The 11247-nt window shown below is 34.9% G+C and overlaps 3 protein-coding genes across 3 annotated transcripts; 2 read left to right on the top strand and 1 right to left on the bottom strand.

The window, feature by feature from the left end:
• The first annotated feature begins 1039 nt into the window (after nucleotides 1–1039).
• On the top strand, nucleotides 1040–4341 carry LOC107476859 (ubiquitin-conjugating enzyme E2 7). The gene is made up of 6 exons (XM_016096783.3): nucleotides 1040–1208; nucleotides 1351–1453; nucleotides 1972–2069; nucleotides 2139–2239; nucleotides 3327–3404; nucleotides 3937–4341. The coding sequence occupies exons 1-6, from the start codon at nucleotides 1166–1168 to the stop codon at nucleotides 4012–4014; spliced, it is 501 nt and encodes a 166-aa protein (XP_015952269.1). The 5' UTR covers nucleotides 1040–1165; the 3' UTR covers nucleotides 4015–4341.
• Nucleotides 4342–4806: 465 nt separating this feature from the next.
• LOC107476860 (uncharacterized) lies at nucleotides 4807–5688 on the bottom strand. The gene is made up of 3 exons (XM_016096784.3): nucleotides 5485–5688; nucleotides 5232–5394; nucleotides 4807–5076 (listed from the first exon to the last, which is right to left on the bottom strand). The coding sequence occupies exons 1-3, from the start codon at nucleotides 5607–5609 to the stop codon at nucleotides 4939–4941; spliced, it is 426 nt and encodes a 141-aa protein (XP_015952270.1). The 5' UTR covers nucleotides 5610–5688; the 3' UTR covers nucleotides 4807–4938.
• Nucleotides 5689–5889: 201 nt separating this feature from the next.
• LOC107476861 (phosphatidylinositol/phosphatidylcholine transfer protein SFH10) lies at nucleotides 5890–10229 on the top strand. Its single transcript, XM_016096786.3, has 7 exons — nucleotides 5890–6214; nucleotides 6852–7230; nucleotides 7681–7832; nucleotides 8263–8358; nucleotides 8854–9110; nucleotides 9257–9477; nucleotides 9620–10229. Exons 2-7 carry the CDS (start codon nucleotides 6877–6879, stop codon nucleotides 9986–9988), a joined length of 1449 nt encoding a protein of 482 aa, XP_015952272.1. The 5' UTR covers nucleotides 5890–6214; nucleotides 6852–6876; the 3' UTR covers nucleotides 9989–10229.
• The last annotated feature ends 1018 nt before the right edge of the window (nucleotides 10230–11247 follow it).

Here is an 11247-nt window from a genome sequence, read left to right as displayed (position 1 = left end):
ATATTTGGGGTTAATTTGTATTCTGATAACTTCTGCATAATTTAAAACTGTTCCTCTTTTTCCTCCTCATCTTCTACTGCTTCTACTTTCTCATTTTGTTATTTCGTTTTCTTATAATTCTTTTTAGGAGAAAAAATTAAATAAAGAATAAAACAATACATAATATTGCAAAATCAATAGAAAGATGAGGAGAAAAAAATGCAGCAATAATAACAATAGTAAAAAAACTACGATGAGGATGAAACACGCGAAGAAGAAGAAGAAATGCGAAGAAAAATGAGGAGGAATGTAAAGAAGAAGGAGAAAGAGGAGGAGGAAGAAACGTGGAATACAGATGTTGAAGAAGAACCTTTTTTTATTTTGCTCTATTCAAAGTTGAGGAAGTACATATTTATACGCTTTTTAAATTGAGAGTTGTTTTTGTTAAACTTAGACTAACTTATATAAAATTATATACCAAAAAAACTTGTATTTGTAGCAAGTCTCCGTAAATAAAGAGGATCCTATGTATCACAATCATAGCTTTGAGAATAAAAAAAATATACAAATGATATAGGTTCGTGAAGATATTATTGATTGCAAGGATCCACTTGATAATTGATATAGTCTAAAAATCAAACACTATTTCCTATAACTATGATATGACCGATTTTAAATCAATATTTAGTGATATTTTTATTTTTAATCTTATTTTTTAAAATTTTATTTAAACATATATCTAATTGAATAATTATAAAAATTCTTCTAATTTAATCATATCAAAATCCAAGTTCGAGATGAGCTAATGCCTAATAGAGATACTAAATTTTTCAACCATTTTTTTTCCTTTTCTTTTATGGGAACTAACCAGAATCTTAGAAACAAAAAGAGAAAAATAGCGGCCCGCTGGCATAGGAAGAGAAAGGGCCCTGAAACTGAAAAAAACAGACTAATTATTTGAACCGTAAAACCCGAAAATCCGAACCCAAAATATCTTATCATATCGTTATATAAACTCAAAATAACAAGAACTCGCGTATTTTCTCTTCTAAATCCCACTTGTTCGCTCTCCTTATAAATATTCGTAAAGTGTCGGCTTTTCAAGTTCTCTGTTTTGTTTCGCAATCTCTCTCTCACTCCTTTCTTTGGCACCCTTCTCTCTCTCTCTCTCTAATCGTTTCTTTTGATGGCGTCTCAGGCTAGCCTTCTCCTTCAAAAACAGCTCAAAGGTTCAGAACCCTATCCACCCTTTTCTACAATCTTCGATTGTTTTGTGTGTATATATATATATTTATTAATTGATGCCGCGGTGGCTTTGTTATTGCGTGGTTTTTCCGCTATGTCTTGATTTGTTGTTCCTTTTGGTTGCAGATCTTTGCAAGAACCCTGTTGATGGGTTCTCCGCGGGTTTGGTCGATGAAAGCAACATCTTTGAATGGAGTGTAACCGTAATTGGACCTCCCGATACTCTCTAGTGAGCTCCTTTTAATCAAATTTAATGTTTTTATTTTGTTCTATGATTGTTGTAATCGATAATTGGATGCCCTGCTACTTGAAATATTTGTGATTTTCGATTGTAAGTTTGGGTTTTTTATTTTGGTTCTTGATTATTGGATTGCGAACTGTGTTTTCATGAGGGGTTTAGTCAAGGGCAGGGTTTTTTCCTTTTTTTTCTTTTGTTAAAGATCATGTATTCAATTTGATTGTTTTGGATTCTTCATTCATTCTGTTGGTTGATAAAGGTGTTTTATTTAACGAGCTTGTGTTTTGCCTGCCCTAATTCTTAGACCCTTCCTTCATGATTGGGTTGTTTGATAGCACAACATTGTGCTTATCTTCATACCTCTCTTTTATTATTGGAATGATTGAAGATGCCCTTGATTGAAACCAATCTACTTTCCATTCATTGCATGATTTGATTATTATTTGTTTTCTTTCTTTATTAGCATTGGGATTTTACTGACACTGCTGCTGTTTTGCATTGTTTGACAGTGAGGGGGGATTTTTCAATGCCATCATGAGCTTTCCATCCAATTACCCAAACAGCCCACCAACAGTGAAATTCACTTCCGAGATATGGCACCCAAATGGTTAGTTTTACTTGTGGTATCGTTTTGATTTGAACTACATGAGACTGAAGCTTGCTGTATAATTTGCAGTATATCCTGATGGTCGAGTTTGCATATCAATTCTTCACCCTCCCGGTGACGATCCAAATGGTTATGAGCTTGCAAGTGAGCGCTGGAATCCTGTTCATACGGTATGTGAGAATATAAACACCTTTTAGCATAGTTGTTTTAATTTGCTTTGGCAAGAGTGGAGGATGTTCATTTTGAATTAATGAGAGTTCGAGCTTTCGTCATTAAAATTATAGCTTGGCTTTGATATGACCAATTAAATATCGTTTTAGATTTTTCTGGTTAAAACTTTAGTATCTCTTTCAAAAAAAAAAAAACCCTTGGTATCTCCCAACTCCTGCTTGAAGCAGTTGTCTTACTCATTTTTCTTCTTGTGGTTTGGCCCTATGCATGATATGCATACTATAAAGGGGTTTTGAATATCAATATTCTCGTGTAATATCTGCGTTTCATTTAAAGTTGGTTTAATAAGTTGTGGTAGTATGGAGATCTTTGCCGTTGTATCTTTCCTTCTCTTGTCCCCACTTCTCTTGTTACCCCCTTAAAAGAATAGGTAGATAATGTTGATATCTTACATTTCTTATCAAGAAAAGTGGAGCCTGAAGTTGAAAATACAACAAGCATTGTAAAGCTCAAATTTCCACAATTAGTAAACCTCATATAACACTATAACAGCTATAATATTGAAACCCAGCATTGTTTAACTTAATAGCACTACACCACCACCTTGTGTTCTCCTAAAGAAGCTAATCTTATGCTGTGGTATTTTAGTTAGATTTACCTGTTTTTCTTCTCTATATTATATGTCATGTTGTGGATGTTTTGTTTGTTTGAATTTGCATTATCACCATTGCATTTGGGCTGATCAACTAGTAATGGAAAGATGGAGTTATTGATACTTTACACTGCTAAACAATAAGGGATTTGTCAAACTACTAGATTACAAATCCAGACTTTTCATGTTTTACAAGTGTAGTCAGTTTTTCAATGTGGTTAGATTGAAATGCAAGTTAGTAGTTCGATTTTAAGTTTGTGATGGATTTTATAGCTTTAAAGTGAAAACATAGGTTGGTTTGCAATTCATAAATTTGATGGACTTTCTTAGAATTGTTATGCCACATCTTGTCTACAATCAATGATTTTATGTATTTGTGAAACTATCTCAAATCCCCACTTAAGAATATATATTTTTTTTTTGTTATTTTGCAGGTAGAGAGTATAGTGCTGAGTATTATATCAATGCTTTCGAGCCCCAATGATGAATCTCCAGCAAACGTTGAAGCTGCCGTAAGTTTGACCGCTGTTGTTTTACCTTTTGCAGTGTTTTATTAATACCTTCTCCCTTCTCTCATTAGAGTTTTGTTTAATAAATATTGGATTGCCTTTGTAGTCTATTTTCTATGTTAGAATGCAAGTCTTATGTCATTAGATGCTTTGGATCCTCTCCTATATGATCTGTTTGTTTTAGTAGTTATTTTCTCCTATTTAACAGTAGTGTTAGATTCTGCTGTATTGGATTTACATCATGCAAATGTTGTGTATGGCTACTAATTGAAGTGAAACGGGCATAAAAATGAGGAAAATCAAGCATTTTTATGTTTTAACTACGAAGCATAAGAGTGACAAATTTGAGAATTGTTACTTTTATTGTCTTTATTTACATATTGTACTCATGGTTTAACATCCGGTTCTGTAATTTTTCCAATCATGCATTCTTATATTGTCTTTATTAATGTTGGTTGGCCTCTTGTGCTGGTCATCCTTGATAATCTGAATGCCCTTTTTAGTCTGTTTTAAGTCGTGATCTAATATTTTGCAGAAGGAATGGAGAGAGAGGAGAGATGATTTCAAGAAGAAGGTTAGTCGATGCGTAAGGAAGTCACAAGAAATGTTGTGATTGGTGGTGGCCTAAACCATGCCTCTTGCCTGCTTTTGTGAACCATGAAGGACATATAACTTAAAATGTGTAATGAATTGGCTTGGAAGTTATCAACATCCTTGTTTCTTCAGCTCCATGTCGTTCTTCACTACATGGCCCTTTGTTAGTCCTGACTTGGAAAACAAACTGTATTCTAAGTGTCTTGGCCGGTGTTTTGACTAGTTGATTGAAATTATACTTTGTTCAAGTCATAACCTTTTTATTTTTTGGATTAAAATTGAAGTTTAGGTGCCAAGTTTGGTCGTATACTCTTTTGAATGGTACTATTATGATTGCGATTTCTAAGAGGTTGAGTTTTGCATTGGTTAAAAACATGGTCAATATGTGGTGCTGGCAATATTGAGTATTGAGAATCAGTTCTATTATCATTTGAAAATTTTAAATGTGTACATTTTTAACATATACAATTTTGGGTAAGCATAATGAATTCTCTGCACCAAAATTAAAACTGCAAAATTTAGTGGCTTTATCTTTACCGATTTGTTGCCATTTTATTTTTCATGTTAACGTTGTCTCTCTATATATTAAACACATTCTCAGGTAGCAAATGTACATTTAATCAAGTTTGCCATTCTTGCTAATTCGAGTATGAACGATTAAGTGCAAACTTGCGATTCTGCGGTTGCATTTGGTTCTAGTGATTGCATTGCAAGGCATCGATTTTTTATTACGAGAATGTGTTAATTGCTGTGTCATTAAAGTTGGTTTTCTCTCTCGAGTCCTGACTACGAATACAAGCATACAAGCAAGTAGTAAATTCATTTATTATTGGCAGCTAATTAAGTTTAAGTGACGGGTTGTATTTATGATTACAATAGAGTCCTAAATGAAAAGCATATCATATATGGTGATGGTGGGCATGGAGGTTGATGAATGATGTAATTAATCCTGTTTCGGTGGCTTGACATGACTACCCATTCTGATGACGATGCCGTCTCTGTCTCTGACGTACCCAACCTTCTGTCCCCATTCCTTCACCTCTGGCTTGCTCACCGCCTCCGCTCCGTTCTCCACCGCCCACTGCAACATCACTTCCATTATTTCCTAACTCTTTCATTCACTATTTCTATTACTGTCTAAAGCTTTGTGTTCAATAAAATAGATTAACTACCATTCCTTATTGGAATAATAATAAATAAAATGAAAATCACAATGCACGTAGTATACGTATGTACCTTGAAAGCGGCATCAACGTCAGAGTAAACAAAGCAAACCTCGAGAGGTGGCCTTTCATGGCCGGATCGAGACGCTTGGACGGATCCAGTCAAATCATCGGTCTCGTGTTGGTGCAGTGGCGTGAATGCTATTGTTGTGTTTCCACTCTCCAACTCTCCCCATCTAATTCAAAAAAGGTGTGTGTGGATCGCATGAACATGAACATGAACATGAAAATGAATAGAATTCAACACTACAACACTCAACACATACCTGTGTGACTCGTCTAAGCGACGAACAGTGTAGCCGAATGCTTTCGAATAGAAGGCTACGGACTTTGCTACGTCTTTCACGTACAGAACCGTGTATGCGAACGCAGGACTCAGATTCGACGCCATTGATCGATCTTCTTGATCTTGATCTCCTCCTATTACACTAGATGCTTATGCTTACAACCGCTCCTTCCTCTTCTTCAACTTCGTCGCTGATTGCTCTCCATCAACGTGGCAATTCATCCTCTGCCCCCACCTGCCACGTGTTCTTCATGCACCTAGTTGGCCTTTTTTGTTCACCAAAAACATTTCAATTGGGCCACAAGCCCAACTGATAAATATACAGAACAATGACTTATTCGGAAGGAAACAAATTAAATGAGGAGTTCGGTAATTGTGTCATGTCATTAGTAGTAAGGGAAGGGTCCATGGGTGGGCCAAATCCAAGACTCGAAGATGAGTTGGATCCGTAAATAACAACGCTTGGATGCACGTTAACGTCTCAATCAAACGATCTCAACCGTCCACGTAACACGTTACGGTCCCTCCTCTCATTCCTCTTCCTCCTCCACCTCGTCCACCTCCTCCTCTTCCATTGTCAGTAACTAAAATGATCCGCGAATGTGATGTAACTTGGAAAGTTAACGAAACAAGCACCATTTTGTTTCCATCCCCCAACTACCACCAACAGCGATCCATTTCGAAGCTCATATCCACTTTTCACTTTTCAGGTCAATTTTTCCAGCTGATTCCGAATTCAGAATGTTTATTATTATTTACTGTTTTCTCCCTTGTTTGCATCAACACCTTGCTCTGTTTTTTTATTTTTTATTTTGTCTTTTTTCTTTCCAAATTTGTAACGTTCTCATATCAATTTGGTGCCAGATTTAAAATCAGATGTTATAACTCAGCAATCGGCATCATACTGATTTTCTGCTTTTGTAGTTGCTTTTGTAGCTTACGAGTTGTGCCAGAATTGTCTTGTGTAGAGAAAATGATGATTTATTGGTATTTTTCTATGTTCATTTTGATGTTCCTTATTGTAATTAAATAGAAAAAAAAAAAAAGAATAGATGTTGAAGATGATGCACTTGCTAGTTGTTATATATATATATTGCTAAATTGATGTGAAATTCATGCTTGTTGTCTCTTCGATTGTGCTTGAAACTGTTATTTATGTTTGTTTTATTTATTTGCTTCTTTATTTTTGAAAATATTGAGGTGCTATTCATAATTCATGGTTGCTTGATAGTAACAGATATCATTTTCAACTGTCAAGACATTTATTTGGATATATTTGATCTTAATCTTGTATATGATAGATAATCTTTTGCTTCTTCTTTTTTGTTGGGTTCTGCTGCCTTCCAGAGACATTGACTTGACATCGATTTACATGGGAGAGAGGGTGGAAGGTTCTAATTTGAGCGTGACTGCTAAACCGAACAATGCTATCAGTGAGAAGAAAACTTACAAAAAGCCTCTGGTGTCATCTCGCCCCAAAGATTTTGAACACAGAAATACCGAACACCTTCTTTCTTTGACCCGTGATGGATTTGGAAGCAGCCCTGTAGGCCGTCTCACATTTTTTCTAATCAAAGTTGCGGCACTAGAGGCCGTAAGAAGGGTATCCAAGAGTAGATGTCCATGTGTATGGCGAGGTTTACAGGGTCTACAAATCCTTGTCTATCCACCATTTAAATGGATTCAGAGATGGTCACCCTTCAAGGGTTTGGTCAGAAGTATGCAGGTTTGTAATTGACTCAATTCATCTATATCCGTGTGCTTCTAGGGAATCTTGTTTGAGATGCATTTCGTGAAATTTTTTCATATTTGTTTGATGCATTTCTCAAAAAATAATTCTTCCTTGTATTATGAGCTTTGGTGCAATGTCGGTTTAAAATTGTTTTACATAGAAGGTGTATCAAAATTAAATTATTTTTGTTTTGTTTAAAGAATGATCAACATTGTTGTTTTGAGAAATCTATCCATGCTTATATTATTATTTCACCATTGGCAATCAGAGATATAGCATACAGTATTTCCTCGGGCCCCTTTGACTATTATGGTTACCTTAGATCAAACTGATTTAGTATTTTTGATTTGCTTTTTCATGTGAAGTTGTCTTACCTCTTCCCTTAACTTACAAGTTTTACTATATTCACAAGAGTAAGTAACTAATAAGTATCTCTGCAACCAGGTACTATCAAGACCATTATTAGTCCTTTCCATTGCAACTGTTTTTACAGACGAATCACAATGTAGTGATGGGACACCAGAGTATATTACTGATCCCCATGATTCAGAAGCATCTGCAGATCTGTCTTCAGTCCCAGCCAATTCAAGTATAGGGTATATGATTTGGATCACTAATATGTATTTTATATTTAAGAATTGTGCTAATCGGTGCTATTTAATCCCGTTTCATGGCTGCATTGCTAATATATGTATTTTCCATTTAAGAATTGTGGTGAGTGGATATATTTGCTCATTGACTTATTATTAACTATTTGGCTTATTCTTGCTAGAGGGTTATCAAACTTAGATGTTGGTATTTACTATTTACTTAGAAGATGTATGGTTCTTTGACATTAATCTGTTGGGGAATTGATAAATTGCAGTTTTTTTGTGTACCTTCACAAATAAGTTATACAAAAACCAAACCAACTCTTGGAGGCACTTCTGATTCACCGGCTTTGCCATGCTACTTCTCTGTTCTTAATGTTATACATTTCGTTTCTTGAGTACTTAAGTTAGTTTTTTTTTTTTTATCTTTTTGCAGTCATAGCGAGAGCGATCCTGAAGTTTTAGAATATGAGAAATGGTTGATTCAGCTCAAGCAAGAGTTGGAAATTCAAGGGATTAGTTTGCCAGAAAGGTATTTGATGATTACTATGATCTGCGTAGTTCCAACAATATGTCAAGATGTTTCCATAATTCCATTTCAAACCTGGTTATTGGATGTTCATGCAGTTACAGTCATTCTGTGATTTATTGTGGCGGAGTAGATCTGCCCCTTTCTCCTGTCTTGAGGGAAAAGGAGCAGGACAAATTATTAATTTCTCAGCATGCATTTTGTCTCTTTTCAAAGTGTTGAGTATGTTAAAAAAATGTATAGAAAATTAAGTCTGGTGTACTCAGTTTTGATATTCATCACTTACTTTTTGAAGTTCATACTTCTACAATAGTGAAGTATTAGATATTCCATTTATATAGTTGGTAGCTTTAAGGCAATTGTTAGTTGTCATTTTGGTTTTAAATTGATTTTCTTGACACAAGTTCTGAAATCCTGGCCAGAGTTGCCTTAATAGCAATAGCATATTTCTTGGTGTCTCATGTTGCAGCAGACCATGATTTAGTAGTGTTTATGCAGAATCGATGACGATGAGCTCCACAGATTTTACTCAGCTTGTAATAATGACGTTTCAAGCTTCTTTACAGCAATCAAGAAGACAATTCAATGGCGGGGGAGTTACAAAATTTTGTCAGAAGAAGAGCTAGAGAGTTGGTCAAGTTTGGTGTTCTGGCATGGGTTTGATGTGATGCAAAGACCTTGCCTTATTGTAAGGCTTGGCCTAGCTTGTAGATCATTGGTGTCTCGTGATAGACCTCAATTTGCTCAGGCAGTTAGTATGTTTTGATTGTTTTCTTTTTCCAAAAAATACCTTCCTCCTTCTTCTCTTACATTTGCGAATTCCTTCTGTATAACAAGTTTGGTTCTCTAGGTGTATTGCTTTCATGCTTCAGTTTAATCACTTGCATTGTCTTTATCTCAGTATCACAGGTTGAATATGGAGTCTTGCACTTGGTCAGTGCGCACAACCCTCAGATTACAGTATTGGTGGACTGTGAAGGGCTATCTCCGTTGAGAATTCCCATGAAAACCTTGAGATCTTGTTCTTCCCTTCTGCAAGATCACTTTCCTAATCGACTTGGTGGTTTGTTTGTCATACGACTACCATCTGTCGTTCGAGTCATTGCCCAGACATTTATTTCGGTAAACTGCCCTTACATTTCAACGAAAGATTGTTTGCTTGAGTACAATTTTTTAGCTCCAGAAATAGCCTCTGTAAATTCTCTTATGGTACATTTTGTATAATCATCTTTGTGAATTAGCTGATTTTCCTAAATGAATATAGGTTTTAAAGTCAACTACCAGGAAAAAGTTGAAAATAGGAGAGATTCATCAGAAATTTCTTCGGGATAATCTGCCGACACTACCAGCATACCTTGGAGGGTCCTGCACTTGCATTGTATGTTGTAGAATTGGCAAGAGGAATGTGCTCCAACCTGGTGCAACTGGAACCAGCAGCATACATAGGGAGATAAATATCAGTGACAATGAGGATTCTTCATCACTGCATTCATCATCCAATAGTGACTTGGATGAGCAGCAGAACAATAAATATGACCAGTTGTTGAAAACAGCCATCATAAGCATTCTAGTATTTTGGGTTTTGGTAGCTATTTCTGCTGGAATATACACTCCTGAAAATCGTTTGGTCTAAATTGCCTTCATTCATCTAGATGAATAAAATCTTTAGAGAACCAAGTGTTTTTTGAAATAAAAGGTGGAGTCTTCAGATAGAAATATCTCCAATTAAGCTTGTACTAGTTCCTTATATAACACATTTTTGTGTTTTTTCTTTTAGAATAATATCAAAGGTTCCACGTTATAGTAGAAAAATGGATTCTTTGTTTTCACTGGTGAAAAGGATTTTGAATATACTAGATTGCATTAAGGTGTTATTTGCATGGTATACTGTAGTTATCTTTAACCTGTACAGCCATTCCTTCATATCAATGGTATTCGGTATTGTTAGTAATTTAAAGGAGTTTATATTAATGGATGAGAAATAATTATTTCAACTGAAAAATTGTAAGACGCGTTTAAGATTCTTCCTTCCGTAAGAGGGTTTTGGATATCTTCTCATGATCTCAAATCTGAAAGTAATTTGTTTTTATAACACTTCATTCTCTTTGGAGATGAAAACTCGTATGTTTGTATGCCTATATATATGAGACAACTCATCTTTGGTATAACAATACATTTTCCTCGCCTTATATTAGAGTATTCATTAACATGTCGTTAATCTTTTACAAGAGTATACATAAGGTGACAAAATATGGACGAATGTTAATGTGCTTGGAAAAAAGTACAAGTGTAGGTCGATAATTGATATAAAATATAATAAATTGAGAATTAAGATTTGTTTAATTAACAAACAGTATAATATTCCTTACTTAACAAGTATTGTTCAAGGACGACCCTAAAATATGTTAGCACTTAGCACTATGTGATCGATAGGCGCCGAGGTAGCATTCACTTTGCAGAAAAGAATGTTAGGTGCACGCTGCCAGTGCCACCTTTTGAAAACTAATTATAAGAAATTGAACCTGATCTAGAGCGGCGAAGCTAACCGAAAGATTAAAGATATAAGTAATATAACACACGAGTTGAAGAGTTGTAGTATTTTATGTAGTACGTACAGACAGTGGTATATGGTAGTATACTACTTTCTTACGTAGGATCCCACAGCCTTTATGTGTTATTATTATTATTTCCAACACATTACACATATGGCCATATTGGAACACGAATGAATTCTTTAAATTTTTTATTAAGAGATGTTGTTAAAACTGATTTTGTATTATATAATATTATTTATTTATTTTTTTAATTCCACTTAAAAAAAATAAGATTAGAGATCACATATTACAATATTAATCATTAGAAAAAATTGAAGGATTCGTTTCTAATTCTTTG

This window comes from Arachis duranensis, chromosome 3 (assembly GCF_000817695.3).
Source record: "Arachis duranensis cultivar V14167 chromosome 3, aradu.V14167.gnm2.J7QH, whole genome shotgun sequence".
NCBI lineage: Eukaryota > Viridiplantae > Streptophyta > Magnoliopsida > Fabales > Fabaceae > Arachis > Arachis duranensis.
Note: the sequence above shows the minus strand (reverse complement) of the source record. Positions and strands in the feature narration are given on the sequence as shown.

Excerpts from the sequence above, each read along its gene's own strand:
- LOC107476859 (XM_016096783.3), top strand. The coding sequence starts at position 1,166 with ATGGCGTCTCAGGCTAGCCTTCTCCTTCAAAAACAGCTCAAAG. Across the intron at positions 2,240-3,326 it reads GCTGGAATCCTGTTCATACG|GTAGAGAGTATAGTGCTGAG; the intron begins GTATGTGAGAAT and ends GTTATTTTGCAG. Across the intron at positions 3,405-3,936 it reads CAGCAAACGTTGAAGCTGCC|AAGGAATGGAGAGAGAGGAG; the intron begins GTAAGTTTGACC and ends AATATTTTGCAG.
- LOC107476860 (XM_016096784.3), bottom strand. The coding sequence starts at position 5,609 with ATGGCGTCGAATCTGAGTCCTGCGTTCGCATACACGGTTCTGTACGTG. Across the intron at positions 5,395-5,484 it reads CGCTTAGACGAGTCACACAG|ATGGGGAGAGTTGGAGAGTG; the intron begins GTATGTGTTGAG and ends TTTTTGAATTAG. Across the intron at positions 5,077-5,231 it reads ACGTTGATGCCGCTTTCAAG|TGGGCGGTGGAGAACGGAGC; the intron begins GTACATACGTAT and ends GTGATGTTGCAG.
- LOC107476861 (XM_016096786.3), top strand. The coding sequence starts at position 6,877 with ATGGGAGAGAGGGTGGAAGGTTCTAATTTGAGCGTGACTGCTAAACCG. Across the intron at positions 8,359-8,853 it reads GGGATTAGTTTGCCAGAAAG|AATCGATGACGATGAGCTCC; the intron begins GTATTTGATGAT and ends GTGTTTATGCAG. Across the intron at positions 9,478-9,619 it reads TTGCCCAGACATTTATTTCG|GTTTTAAAGTCAACTACCAG; the intron begins GTAAACTGCCCT and ends AAATGAATATAG.